The 15,610-nt window shown below is 45.5% G+C and overlaps 1 protein-coding gene across 4 annotated transcripts in view; it reads right to left on the bottom strand.

Moving 5' to 3' along the window:
- LOC139050018 (phospholipid-transporting ATPase ABCA3-like) overlaps positions 1–15,610 on the bottom strand; it is a 278,463-nt gene that overhangs the window by 118,842 nt on the left and 144,011 nt on the right. For all 4 annotated transcript variants that reach the window (XM_070526088.1, XM_070526089.1, XM_070526090.1 and 1 more), the window contains one exon: positions 1,325–1,479. In XM_070526088.1, coding sequence (XP_070382189.1) covers positions 1,325–1,479 — 155 coding nt within the window. The remainder of the gene's footprint in view (positions 1–1,324; positions 1,480–15,610) is intronic.

Genomic DNA, 15,610 nt, shown 5'->3' with positions numbered 1-15,610 from the left:
CTCGGTCTTTCAGCAGAGTTTTGCTCCTTTATATTAGCACAACGCTAAACAAGGCTTTAAGGAAGCTAATGGGGAGCAAGTCCCACGAATAAAAGTACAGACTCCTCGTTTTCGAACCACGTCTTCGCGTTGTTCTTCGAGGAGAAGTACACATGACACAGCTTGTCTTTTGCGCTCCAGTTGTTGAAGGTTGAAATGCTTTCGAATTTGTCGAGCCGGGTTTCTGCATTGTCAGATGAAGCTCTACGGACGTGTAGAATGTTCCTTGAACTGTGGCACTATGATGGCGGCAGGCAATGCTCGGTCAGGCGTGGTGGTATTTGACTGAGCTTTTCCTGGTCGTCTCGTTTGGAAGCCCATACAACGGGGGCAAATATTGTACTATGCGGCTAACTCGATAATCCGGAACGGCGTTAGCGCCGCGGTTGGATGGAGGCATCTAGTACACGGACACAAAAGCACCTAAACCAGATGTGACGTTGTAGTGACGGTGACAAGAAAGAATATGAGCACTACTTCTACACCGGAGTTTCCCTAAGCAATTCCGTCACATATCTGAAGGAGCTACAGGAGGAGAACTGCCTACCACTCGCAGACGAATGGTCTTAAGGGGAGGCTGAACAAGACGCTTGTCGACATGTTAGCAATGGACGTCGACGTGGACTACAAGACCTGAGAAGTCACTCCTTCCATACTTTCCACATTTTTACCACATCGTTTTCTTCGGTATCTGTGCGCGCTTTTTAGGACAGACGATGAAACTTCCAAAATGGATCACGTCTCCCCCCCCCCCACCTCCAGAGCTATCGGAATAAAAAAATGCAAAGTAAAATTTTTGCTGATACTCTTTATTCTCATTACGACATGCCACGGTGCATGTTGTTTGACATGTGTTGGTAAAGTAAATACTTGTGCAAAAATAATGTGCCTACTGTAGTTGTCGTCATCCTAGACACTCTAGTGAACTCTGAAATTTCTGAAGAGCACCACATCTTTTCTTGGAAAGCAGGGGCACGCGAACTGCTTGCTTTTCTTCTAACCTGTTTAAACCTCCGATTGTCTTCAACCTATTGTAGTTCTCGCTAGGGAACTGAACGTGAACTGAAACAAGAAAACCATTTATTTATTGCCGGTGGCTACTTTTGGGACCATTTGCGGTTTAGGCAGGCCAGTTTTCTGTATTGTTTTATATTGCTGAAAGTAAGCTATTATTGCTAAATGCAGTGATTCAAGTTCTGTGGACTATAGCACTTATTGTAGTGAGTATTTCATGAAACTGGCATTGGAATAATTCCTGATTACAGCAAATGTGCCGGGAGCGTACCGATCCAAAGTAGAAAAGGTTTTCAGCGCAAGTCATGTCTTCGAAGAAGATGTCTGTCTGCTGACAGTAGCTGACCCGCTGGCGCACCTGGTAGCGCTGGCTGGCAACGTTGTAGCCGCAGACTGTGGCCGTACCGCTAGTTGGAGCCTGCATTCCTAAGAAATTGAAACGTTAAAATGCCTGAATGAACCATTGCTCTAATAAAAAGACAGTATACTTCCATTAAAAGCCAAGACAATTAAGGAATATTTTATTCCAAAAGGGCATAATTTCTGCTGCTTTCACAGTAGTTAGCTACAGGCAGGTACAATATAAATTAAGTTATGCTTATTTCATCACTCGCTTAGCGGTACACCCCAAGTTATGAAGCTAGAACAGATGGCGGTTCCTGAATTCAATGTTTACGATATACTCTACAGTGATCATGTATAATTATGGTTAAGAGTGTGAGGCTGCAAAAAAGCACTAATACATTTTATAACTAATAGGCGAACTTGTAGGTACTTTTTTTTATTGCGATAAAGACTTTCCCTTAAGGCATAATTCTTGGTGCTGATATATGTATTATATGTGCGCTGTGAGGCCTGTGTTGTGTATGAATTGAAGCACTGTTTTCTGGAATCTGTTGTCATGTATCCAGCGGTCATAGCTGGTTGTCACACTGCAGCGGAGCTGTTTTACTATTCATAGTGTGTATTGTCTCGCAGATTTCCATCGCCTTAGCAACCTTCTTGAGTTCCTGAATAGCCGCGAAAGAATCAGTGAAGATATTGTCACGTGGTAGTGACAATGAAGACACCAGCCCAACTGCGAAAGTCGAAACTAGCGTTTTATTGGGTGAACTTGTGCCCTCAAAAACAGGCTTTACTCAAAGAATGGTGACAGCGGCGAACACAGTCGGCGACCGTTGAAAAATCTGATCAACGGGTCAAGCGCATCGGCTTTTATACGTCAATCGTCGAATGTTCCAGACTGATCGTTGGGACCCGCGTGCCTTCCACAAAGTTCTACACCCTTCGCGTCAGGTGTTGAAATCAGATAACATAAAGTTCGGCGACAACAGACAGCGGATAGAAGCATCGATAACTTTCCAGAATCTTCGGATACATGCAGGCGCGTTCCCGCGCTGTGCGATAACATTTGTTAGGCGGCGAAACGTGGTCGCCCGATAAAGATAGGTACACTGTCAATATGTAGTTGCTTGATGGTAGGCAGCTTAGATGTCGCATCTTTCACAGCGTCGTGGATGGCTTGAAGTTCCATTACTAGAGCGCTGGCTTCCGTATATAAATAGCGATGGTGGCCGCTGATGAAATTATGCGTAGTACTGGGGAATGATGTCCATCAGCCGTCTGGGAGAACGGCAGCATCTGTATAGACTTTGCAGGTGTTAGCGCTTGATGAATCGACGATATTGTGTTCCTCAATAATACCTGTTGTATCGCTGCGTCGTAACTTCGTTGGCTTATTAGATGTGATGCTGGTGAATTCCCAGGGAGGCATTGGGTAGGGCTGATTGTCAATGCGAGAGCCGCGGTGAAAATGAGCATGCAATGCAGCCACAGCCGGAATGAGTTGCTTTTTTATTTTACGTGCTTTTGTGAACGAAGTAGTAGCGCGCCAAGCATAAGCGACAGCGATGGCGAAATGTCCCTGATAAAATCCATGAAAAATTTAGAACGCGTAATCGTACAGTCCAGAGCAACTAGCAGTGGTGGCATGGTTTCGAGATTGTGCACAACTATTTGCTTCGCGCTACATAGTCTTATTCGGCGCGGCTGTTGGATTATCGAACTAGCGAAAATGTTCACGATGTGCCCAATAGACTAGGCAGGTCTCACGTGAAAGCTTCAATCCAAAAACAGCGACAACTGACCAAGAAGGTCACTGGCAAAAACATAATTTTAAGAAGCTCTGTTGAGTGAACCAATGACATAGCAGCAGTCTTGCGCAAACACAGCGGCCTCACCGCCACATCTTTGTCGAAACACAGCCAGGATACGTGCTAAATATTTGACAAAATAAAAACGCGGTGATATCAAGGCGAAGGTGCTATTCGGATGCTGTAAAAAGCGAGGCTAAAGGGTATTTGAAGTTTGAACCCAAGCGAGAAGTGCTTGTAGTGCTATCGACAGCATACTTTCAAGCATATCTGATTCCTCCTTTCTACTCTTTATGAAGGGCCTATGTGGCCCAGCAAGCAAATCAAGATAGCTTGCAAAAGGCATCCAATGACTCACTACATCGGGCCGTGGCAGGGAAAGCTTAAACATCAGAAGATTCCTCGTAGCTGCCTCGCCAGAAGATTTCTGTAAGGCTTTTTTTCTATTTTAGATTTTTCTTTTAGTTACCAAGTTTTTGTTTCATTTTTCTTAAATTTGTTCTTGGAAAATACCGCTTCCAAATCTTGTTATGGAGAGTCTATACAGTCGACAACCATTTGTCTATGATGGCCTATACACTGACTCATAGACATTTCTTTAGATTACTCTATACATTTAGAGCCTTAAACTTTTCATAAACAAGTCTATAAATGCCTGTCTATAGGCTATCAATAGATCATTGAAAATTTACATTTCTAGAAAATTTTCTGCAAAATGTTTAAAGACAAAAGTGTATAGGCTTACACAGATCTTTTGTAGAATGATGTCTATAGACTGTCTATACATTAATAAAAATTTGCGTTTGTACACAAATGTCTCCAGCACGTCTATAGACAAATGTCTATAGATTGTCTGTGGACATTTGCTTATACACATTTTATAGACTTCAGTCTACAAAAGTAGGACATATAAGATCTACTTTGTAGATCATACATATCTATAAGCAAATGTCTGTAGACTATCTATAGACATTTGTCTATAGATATTCCATAGACTTCAGTCTACATAAATGGAACAGCATAATTCTACACACCGTTCTCCATAGACTTTCTGCAGACATTTGTCTATAAACGCTAATTTCCATTATTCTAAAGACAGTCTATTGTGTCTATTGACTGAGACAATTTTTATACTAGTGCACAAAAAGTGTAATGCCATAAGTCCTTAGACTGTCTGTAGACAAGTATGTAGCAAAAGTCTATAGGTAGCCTGCAGTCTTTAGCCTTACACTATATATCGACTATTGTCGATACAGGGCGTCCCAGCTAACATAAATTTTGTGAAGCTGGTCAAAGAATAATGTAAAAAAAAATATGGTTCAATAAGATCCTTACATAAGACCTATGGTGTTAAACCGTCAAATACTTGACCTGTATTCTTTATTAATTATAGACCTTGTTCCGTGTTCTTATTCTAATCTTTCATTTTCATTGACCAGATTGGCTAAAATAGCCGGGATCGACACCCTATATACTGATTATATAAACCTCATTTTGCCAACTGTTCCAAGTATACATAAACACTCGCTGCTGGGGTTGGTAATAATCAGCCTGTTGGAAATGTCTCTAAAAATTTATTGAATCCAGCATGCATATGCGAATACACCTAGGGAACTATACATAGACTATGATGCATGAGGATCGAAACATTCAAAAAATCTCACATGCATGTAGCCTTGAGTCTCTATGCAAGACTCCATGAGCATTTGTGCACATCCACCGTTAGGAAATAGTATAGTTGATTGCGATGAATCCCTCTAAACGAAATCTGCTAGCTATCTGCTATCTACACGTTAGTTTACAATTTTGTGTAGATATGGTAGCAAAAAATATTTCGAATGTATTTGTGCTTGTGTACCTTTGGCGTCTCAGCTGCACCAACGCTGGTAGATTAATAATGCTCCTGAACCAGCTGTACTCTGATATTTTGCATAAAATGAAATATTTCATGTTGTGAATCATGTAGTGCAATAATGAAAACAAGTGCACCAACATTGAATTAACTGTTTTTATTGTGCGATAGGTTAACTTTCTTAAAAGGCAGGTTTTTCGCTGTGATCGAAAGAGACTATGTAAAGATTTACAGACCTACTATTTCTTGGCAAGCAAGGTCGCCAGGTCAGCCTTAACCTTCGAGTCATATATTCCAAAGGGGCTGCAAGTGTATGCTGCAAAATAGTATGTGACACAGCGTGAGACAAAAATAACAATTGTGTATTCTTTGTATGTACATTTTGCAGCTTAATATATTTGCTCAAACGATTTAATTCAATACTCAATGCTATTTAGCTATGACTTATGCCTGCTCGTGAATACAAATCAGTACAATTATGCCATCTTTTGATTTATGGCATAATGAAAAATTAAACAATCAAAACTACTGATGGTGCTGCAAGGACAGTACGTTGCTTTTATGAGAAGTTCATGTGTGAAACCTTGTTGTAATTATCCCAAATTATCTCTGTATCAATTGTTGAAACAAGGTTACCCAGTTCGACTGTCTGCAAATTTTTTGACTGGCAATCAAATATGCCCGCGCAGAGTGATATGGTCCGAAGAGTGACTGGAGTATGGACAGTCACTCTTCCCCAAAAGATTGTAATTTATTTTCCTTAATACACATTTAAATGTCTTTCTCTTACTCTTATATAATTGCATCCTTTGCCATAGCTTTTGGCCGAGGCAGATTGATTGATGTTATTGATATTATCATTTTTTACTCTCTAACAGATAATGAGGCCTCTTGGGCATGCTGACATGATTGCGAGTTAGGTATACCCCATGAGAACTAGAAACACTACGCGAGCACATTCTGTGTCATGGCATGACCGATATTGATCTCTTTGGAAACAAAAGTGAAACTACAGTTTGAATGAATGCTATAAAAGTAAATTATTTAAGGTGCTCTCCAACGTAAGTATTTTTAGGGGGTTTCGAGGTACGGAACGTGTAGTGAACGCAAAATCATCGGTAAGAAACGCCATGTCAGTAAGCTTTACTTTTATTTTTTATCAGTATATGGGATCAATTTCTCTGAATATTTTGTGAGGCGAAACGTTTTAAAAGTACGTTCAGTAGAGAGATCCTCTGCAAGCCTTGTAAGGAATATAACAAGAGAGCATAGCTATGCCGACATTTTCAATTTCCCCGATTGTTTTCAAACTCTTCCCTGGACGTGTTCATGAAAACTCTGTGACAGTCTTTCACACCCGCAGCTTAAGCGCAACAAAAAAAAAAATAATAATGTGGTTGAATGCTTTCCAATGCTGCCAGTCCATGATATATAGGTAGAACGAATAACACGTCAGCCACTTGGCATGCAGCATTAGATTCAACTAAATTGAATTCCTAATTGTTTAACAAAGCTGACACGGGCTCGGGCAAGTTCCTAGTTCATGGCAACGCGAGCACAGCACGGAAGACAAGCACACAGAAAGACACCCACGTAAACCAGGTGGCACAATGTGAGGGAACTCAATTCAATTAGTTATTTTTAAAGTTCAGTAGTAGCTCTATCTATAATTTTCTCTCCTCACTTATGTCTCTAGTTATCTTGGTTTGCATCTGACAAAAAATATATGCCAATATGAATTAGTACCATTATAATGTTTCATCCTGTTAAAGTATGTTGAGATGTTAGACAACTGTAATGGTCGCTGGCGCCAGCAACAGTACGTTTCCTTTCAAGTCAGGTTCATATAATGCATTGTGTACTTATCAAAATAAGAAACAAATGCGACAATCTGAAACGAGTACTATAAGAATAATTACTGAAACAAAGATACGCGGCTAGACTGTGCACATCTATCGCCTGTTAATGCAATATGCCTGTGCCGAACGAATATGCTCAGAACAGTGATTGCAGCTTTGAGCAATCACGTTAAGAATTGAAATTTATCTTCGCTTCGAAGAGTATGTAATATCTCTATTCTCATACTCCAAGAGGAATACATTTTTTCCACATCTTCAGTGGAATGCACTAGAATGTATGTAGAATGCATGCATGCATGCAATGTATGCAGTAATGTATGTATGAATGAATGTAGAATATAAAATGTATTGTATTGTATAAGGGGCCCTGTAACGTAAAATTATTTCAATATGTCTTATTCCAATCTTCTGACATCAAACTTGCGTAACCGCCGACGCAATTCATCGGGCGGTCATCCGCAGGGTTGTCTGAACTCACCAATGAAATGCTCTACTCATTTATAGGAGGCCGCTTTTGTTTGCTAAAAAACGAATAACATTGCCTACACTCACCGGCTTGTCTTACCTAGTTGGCTGACACGAGGCGAGGAGCACGCTCAAGTGGAAAGGGATTCGATAGGGCCGATTCACGGCACTGAAAGTCGATAAGCGGATGAAGAAGGTGGTGCCGGCGTCTGCGACTGGTCCGCTTTCCCTTACTTAGCTTGCGGTGGGTGGTCGAAAATCGTGGCGGCATGCAACGGAAGCTGAAGAATGACGCTAAAACGGATCCTCAGCAATGAAGAGTTGGCATAATGAAGTCGTAAACGTGCTAAAAGTGATTGAAAACGTTACACGGCCACGTAAGAAGTTTTATTACACGCAAATAAACCCGTGCTTTCCCGCATGTGCGAGTAGCCAGCGCCTGAGCAATCGGCGGCAGCCATCTTTTATTCTATTCAGAAGAAAATTCAGTTTTGTTCCGCATATTTCATTTTTAATGCGTACACGTCAATTTGACGCGGTGAGTACTTGCGGTTTTGTGACGTCGCGTGACAGGCAGCTGAACAAGGTGCAGCCGTAGAACTTTTGACCAATAGGCGGGGGGCTAATGGCCAAAAGTCGTCGAATCAGAAATATCAGTTTTTCTTTTTTCGGTTAAATCATGCATAATCAGCGTGTACACGTGAAATCAGACGGGGAGCTTTCGCGGTGCCCGTGACGTCGCGTGACAGAGAGGTGAAGTGGGGGTGGTCCAAAAATGTTTTGACCAATCGCGGAGGGCTGATTGCAGAATTGAAATAGAAAAGTGTGGCATAGTTTTACGTTATAGCGCCCAATGGTACTTTTTTACAGCCCTCTGAGGCTTTGGTAAGCCTGCTATGTGTACTTTGTTGTCCTTTATGCACAATAATAAAGATTGTAGTGCATTGTATCAGTTAAACATGTTACGATATCTTGGGTGTGTTAAGGGTAGAAAAAGTGCAATGTCAACCACATTCTGTGAATAATCTCTGCGTTATCTGTTAAGAAAAAAATACCGAATTAATATTCTGATTCTGCTTTTCTTCTCTACAGCGCATGTAGTATAATGTCTGTCCAAGACGACAGCACTGAATGCAACAGCAATGAAACCCGCAACAGGTATCACGCACAGCAGCGGCTTCATGTTATGCACGAGTGTCAAAATGCGAATCGGCACCAACAGCTGCCCATTTAACCAGTTAATAAACAGCCAATAACAGCACGCAAAATGCATAAGGCCGAAGCATCGAAAGACGCTAAAATCTCTAAAGATTGCCTGGAAACTAACTCTTGCTGCTGCAAAGTTCATAAAAGAGACTAGAAAAAAAAATCTTCCATCCATCGTCAGACCCAATGCCTTCAGTTTGAAGCGTTTAAAGGTTCTTCGCCGAGCGACTAATGTATTATTCTCTAATTCTTTTCGGCTAGGTTACGACGGTGCGAGTGACTGACCTTATTGCAGGTTTCGTGCTACGAAAGCTTTTGCGGTTGCCTATGTTTAGATTGGTTTCCAGGAGCCTTCTAGTTTTACCCTATAAGAGAACGGCAGCGCACCCACTGCTGAAGCATGCCCCGCAAACAAGGCCTTTCATCAGTGTACGCTATCAATTAATTCATGTATAAGTCTCTGCTTGAAAATTCCTCACGATAACACAATTTGTAGGTGTACATGTAAAGTGTGTCACGAGAATTAAATTTCATTGCGCTTGCGGCGCGCAGCGTTCATGGCGGCCCGAGCGAGCGTGACGAAACGAGATCTACCGACACTGGCTGCTCAACCTACGCAATCCTCTTAGTGGCTTCTCAGTATCAAGGTAAAACATGGTGTATTTCCTTTCTTTGACGGACATCAACTATTATGCTGAAATCAACGAGCGTGAGCGATCGATTGCCGTGAAAGATTCCATGGAAGCGAGAACAAGGGCGCGTTACCAAAACATGTGAACGAGAAACCGACACTATGCTCGAGTCGCCTACGCTACGTGCAGCCGGTTGGTGCTACGAGAGAGCGAGAGAATAAACATTTTTTATTCGGTGAATGCAGCTTTGCATAGGCGTCCTCATACCAGAATGCCTTGAGCTCGGGCCGCGTCCTGGGCCCTCGCAATCAGCCGTTGCTGATCCTCGAGGTCGGAGCTGGCCAAGGTTCTCTCCCAAAGCTCGTTAGTGGGGTAAAGGTTTGGAGGATTTAATGGTGCCGCTCTGCAACCCCCTACAATGTGCCTGAGGGACCCGGGTTTTGCACAGAAGCGACATTGCGGAGAGAATTGCGTAGGGGCTATCAGGTGATTTCTGGTTGGGTGGGGGAATGTATTAACCTGTAGAGCTCGGAGGAATCGCTCCTGCTCTCTAGGTAGCGACTTGTGTGGGGGTGCATATGTTCTGCGGGTTAGCTATGTTCATGTTCTATGTTAGCTATGTTAGCATATGTTCTGCGAGGAGCATCGGAAAATTATAATCAGGCCACGAGGAGGACTAAATTTGAGCAAAGTAAGTACCACCCCTATCGGAACTGCAGTGATCGAGGCTTCAGGCCTAACGGCAGAGCAAGCAAGTGAAGACATGGTGTGCCCCAACTTCACGCAAAATATCGTGGTGATGAGCACGCCTGAACCAGACCATGCGGCAAGGTAAGTGAGAATGAAGTCCTTCAAAATCGTGGACACGGAGTACGAGGTCAATGCGTACGAGACGGCCCCGCACGCCACGTGCAAAGGGGTGATTAGACAAGTCGACATCAGGGACTCCCAGTCTACTATCACAAGGAATATCGTGCATGAGTGCAACCCACTCGCTTTGGCCGCCAAGCGCATCAAGACGTCAGGCTCAGTCATCGTCCTCTTCGATGGACTGGAAGTGCCAAACTTTGTGCGCTACGGGCCGACCTTGTTGAGATGTTATCTCTACAGGAAACAATTTTATGTGTGCTTCACTTGTGGTATGGTAGGACACCGCTCGGACGTCTGCCCCACGCCGGACTCTGTTCAGTGTAGAGGGTGTGGAGCCCCCAACCCACGAGCGGACCACGTTTGCACGCCCAAGTGCAAGTTCTGTGGAGGAGACCATCCCACCGGAGACAAGGTGTGCAAGCAGAGGTTTCATACACCCTATGTGGTACGAGCTCGGCGAAGGGAACGCGCCCAGTCACGATCGGCCACGAGGGAGAGAAGCCGCTCCAAGTCGGGAGGATCGCAGGTGCAAAGGGAACGCGCCCGGTCGCGATCGGCCGCGAGGGGGAGAAGCCGCTCCAAGTCGGGAGGAGCCCAGGCGCTCTTAGAAGATGGAACACCCGGTGCCAAGCCGACAGTTGGGACCGCCTGGGCGGATAAAGTCAAAGGTACGGTGAGAATCGTTGGTGGCGCCACTACGCCGGCGGTGACTGAAAGCAATGATGCCAGAGTAGAACAGTTGATTAGGGAGGTAAACTCTTTGCGTAAAGCTAATGAAGAGCTCACCAAACAGGTAGCAGAACTGAAAAAGAAGGCACAGCCGAGCCCTGCCAGCGTAGCAGTAGCCAGACCAGTAGGTCAAAGCAACGAACCAAGCGAGGGAGATAAGCCCCCCGCCCCGAAAAAAAGAGCAGTAAGCCCCGAAACTGACTCGATTTTCTCAGTCCTCAGCGAGCTGAAAGAGGTAATCAAAGAAATTAGGGAAACGACGGAAAGGACAAACTTTAAAGTGGATAAACTATGGAAATGGAGGTTAACGGCCGAACAGCGATTCAAGAAACTCGAAATGAAATGCGACGACGACGAATTCTTGCCGTCAGAATCAGAATGCGTAAAATCGCTCTCCGGAACGTCAGGGGGCGCTCCAAAGAGATCGATCGCGGGTAACAGCAAAATTAACCCATTCAATAATCATGGATAGCGTCCACAGTTTTAGTGTGTGGCAGTGGAATTGTCGCGGATTCCACAACAAAAAGGCATCGCTGCGCCAATTAATTAGATCGATGGGGGTCAAACCAAAAGTAATTATGCTGCAGGAAACTTTAGCGGACGAAGTAAAGCTAACCGGGTACAAATCGGTATGTAGAGAAAAAGATTCCGGAAGGGGATTGGCCACCCTCGTTGACAAAAAGCTACCCTTTTTGGAACACGATATCCATCTCGGATTGAGTAAAATCGAGTATATCCTAGTAGAAGTCGTACTCAAAAGGCACAAGGGCAGGGCGCAGAGTATCTTCTGCCTGAACATTTATAGCAGTCCCACCTACAAGAAACAAAGCTTTAGGGCACTTTTCAACAAGGCACTCGCAGTCGCAAAGAACTCCCCGCTCATCATCGGAGGGGACTTTAATGCCCCCTACCAAGCGTGGGGATACGCTTGGAATACAAAGAAAGGTGAGGGGTTATGGAACCTTGCCACGGACCTGGGACTGTGCCTGATCACCGATCCGTCTTTCCCCACCCGCTGTGGCACGTCCACGTGCAGGGACTCTACGTCCGACCTAACTTTTGTCAACAACTCGAAACAAGCTAGTTGGGAAAACTCGGGCACCGATCAAGGCAGCGACCACTATATCATACACATAGGTATAGGTATGCTGAAACAAGAGACTAGAACCTTTCGGTGCACGGACTGGGACCTTTATAGGAAAGTTAGAGCGAAGAGACTAGAATCGGAACCGATAGAAGCGGGCAGACACACCTTCCAGACCTGGATCAACCAGCTCGAAGAGGACCTCAGGGAGGCCACTAAAGAAATTAAGACCGAAGAAAACATAGAGAGCATAGACAGTAGGCTCGCGCATCTGATCGAGGCCAAACAATCCATTCTGCAAAGATGGAAAACGCAAAGACTGAACCGAAAGCTCAGGAAAAAAGATAGCGTTGCTAAACAGACAGATCGAGGAGCATTCGAGAACGCTCGTGAAACAGCAGTGGGACGAAGTTTGCCACTTGGCAGACGGCAGAATCAAACATGGAGGCAGTTGGAACATCCTCAAACATCTATTGAACGAGAGCGACACTAAGTCAAACAAGAGAACAGCAATTACAAAACTGGTACATAAGTCAGCCAGTGCACGACTCAGGAGGTAATCATGAGACAGCTCGCGGACAAATATCTCCCGCTCGAACAACCGGGCGATAGCGACGAACGCGTGGAGTACATGGGAGGACCATGCGAGGAAATGGACCGCGATTTCACCGAGGGTGAGGTATGGGCCGCCCTTCATGGTCTCTCTAGTAGATCGGCAGCCGGACCCGACGGTATTACCAATAAACTCTTCATGAATCTAGACGATGAGTCGATCACTTTCCTGACGGATCATTTCACCGAGTTGTGGAGAAAGGGAGACTATCCGGAGGAATGGAAGATAGCTAACACCATCCTCATACCAAAACCGGGCAAACCACTCCATCTGGATAACCTACGTCCAATATCGCTTACATCGTGCATAGGTAAAGCTATGGAACACGTTATTCTTAACAGACTCACTAGATACGTCGAGCAAAATGACATACTCCCGAATAACATGATCGGTTTCCGCCCCGGACTATCGACTCAGGACGCCATGCTCTTGATCAAACACCAGCTCATACACGTTAGCCCGGTGCATGCGAGAGCGATTCTGGGACTAGATGTCGAAAAAGCTTTTGATCGCATAAAGCACAAGGCCATCCTCGAGGTCCTGTCTGAGCTGGGGTTGGGCGAGAGGCTATACAGTGTAGTCAAGGCGTTTCTGGGCGGTAGGCAAGCGAGCCTCACGCTAGGTGAACTAAAATCGAAGGTGATGAACCTGGGAAACAGGGGCACCCCGCAAGGGCCCGTACTTTCGCCCATGCTATTTAGTCTAGCAATGACCAGAGTCGCGAGGAAACTGGAGAGTATAGAAGGTATACACTTTGCAATATACGCCGATGATATAATCATATGAAGCGCCAACGGTAACGTAGGCCAAACGAAGACCAGACTGCAAGAGAGCATATACGCCGTGGAAAGCACGCTAGGCGAGATGGGACTCAACTGTTCGGCCCGTACTTTCGCCCATGCTATTTAGTCTAGCAATGACCAGAGTCGCGAGGAAACTGGAGAGTATAGAAGGTATACACTTTGCAATATACGCCGATGATATAACCATATGAAGCGCCAACGGTAACGTAGGCCAAACGAAGACCAGACTGCAAGAGAGCATATACGCCGTGGAAAGCACGCTAGGCGAGATGGGACTCAACTGTTCGGCGGCAAAGTCGGAGCTTTTGGTCCTAAAACATCGACGCAGGGGTCGAAGACCCAGGGGCTACGTCCCCGGGGAGGAACCCAAGATTACGTTACGCTGTCACGACGGATCCGCGATCAGGCAGGTGGAAAATATTAAAGTTTTACGCTTCCACACAGCAGCGGGAGGTACCAACCTGAATACCATTCAGCACATTTCAAACAAGACGGACCAAGTCATCAGATTACTAAGGAGAATCAGCAACAGACACAGAGGCCTGGGTGAGGACAGCGCTCTAAGGCTAGTGCACGCCTTCGCTCTATGTCACTTCACCTACGTGGCAGGTCTATTTAAATGGTCGCAGGCCGAGCTGAACAAGCTAAACACTCTGATCAGAAAGTTAGTGAAGGCTACCCTAGGTATACCAATCAGCACCTCGAACGTGAAGCTCATGAACCTAGGCGTGCACAATACGATAGAGGAGATGGCGGAAGCACAACAGATGGCGCAGCAGGAAAGACTGACGAAAACGCGAGCGGGCAGGTTTATACTCAAAGCCATAGGGACAGACCCAAATAGATCAATGAACCCGAAGGAATCCGAGGTAGAATTGAGCGCGAAACTTAGAGACGCGATCAGAACCACCCCCCTCCCGAGAAATATGCACCCGGAACACAATGTTAGCAGGAGAAAAGCGAGAGCGAAAGCTTTGTTGAAAGAAATTGAACAACTAGGACAACAGGCGGCCCTTGTAGACGCTGCCTGGGTCAAAGGCAAAGAGGCCTACACCGCCGTGATGGTCGACAGCCGGGGCGAGGTACGGGACGCCATCACCATCTTCACTAAGGATTCCACGGTGGCGGAGCAAGCCGCGATTGCTGTAGCCATCAGGAACCGTAAATGGTCTTTCATCTATAGCGATTCCAAAGCAGCAATTAAGAGCTTTGACAAAGGTTATGTAGCTGGGACTGCGGCTAAAATTATCGACAAGGTCGAAACTATCAAAACTGAAATGCGATGGTTTCCTGCGCATATGGGACAAGTGGACGAGACTCGGCCCAACCTCAACGAGGTGACGAACGACCTGGCACGAGGACTTGCTTGCCGTGCCGGTCAGAACCGAACCGACGCCCACTACCATTCCGGGGAGCATAAAGATAAGTTACTAACATACAGCGACATCACTAAATATTACTACTTGGGGCGTAGGCAATTCCCTCTGCCACACGTAAAATTTAACAGGGCTCAGGCAGTGACGCTACGTTTACTGCAAACCGGGACGTACCCCACTCCGTACTTCATAAATAAAATTCACCCCGAAAGAGAAATTAGGAAAGATTGTAACGTGTGTGATGGCATCATTGACATCAGACACATGCTGGCGGGCTGTCCCGCGACTCTCGCCGACCCCGAAGAAAAATGGCTTTACTGGCGCAAGTTGATAACAAGCTCTTCATATCAAGATCAGCTACGGGCTGTCCAGAGGGTCCACGATGACGCCATAAGGCTCGGCCTGGCGGTGCCGACGTGGACGCGGCCCGCCTCGGTCTGAAAAGACCGGGCTTCAGGACACTTATAAAGTTTTGTGAATGAATGAGCTTGTAGTGTTGTGTGATGTCTTGGTACGAGACTAGAGGGTGCATGCGCTCGGGTTCAGATTCCTCAGCGTCGGCTCGGTGGGTCAAATCTCGAGCCACGTGGTTGGCGCCTTCGTTGCCAGGAATGCCTTCATGAGCTGGCGCCCAGATGATCATGACTGATCTCGTTGGCGGCTTTTGATTGCTTATCCGGAGCGTAGTGGTATGAATTCTGCCGCTAGCAAAGTTGCGGCACGCCTGTTGGCAGTCGGTCACTATGACTTCAACCTCTGTTTGGAAGAGCACGAGGGCTATGGCCGCTTGCTCGGCTTGAAGGGGATTGTTTCATGTGAGCGAAAAGCTGCTGCGATGTTCTTTGCTGACGAGTGCGGTCGCTGTTGCGGCTGCGCGTCTGGGGTAAGAAGCAGCGTCCGTGTAGGCTATAGAGG

This window comes from Dermacentor albipictus, chromosome 9, assembly GCF_038994185.2.
Source record: "Dermacentor albipictus isolate Rhodes 1998 colony chromosome 9, USDA_Dalb.pri_finalv2, whole genome shotgun sequence".
NCBI lineage: Eukaryota > Metazoa > Arthropoda > Arachnida > Ixodida > Ixodidae > Dermacentor > Dermacentor albipictus.
Note: the sequence above shows the minus strand (reverse complement) of the source record. Positions and strands in the feature narration are given on the sequence as shown.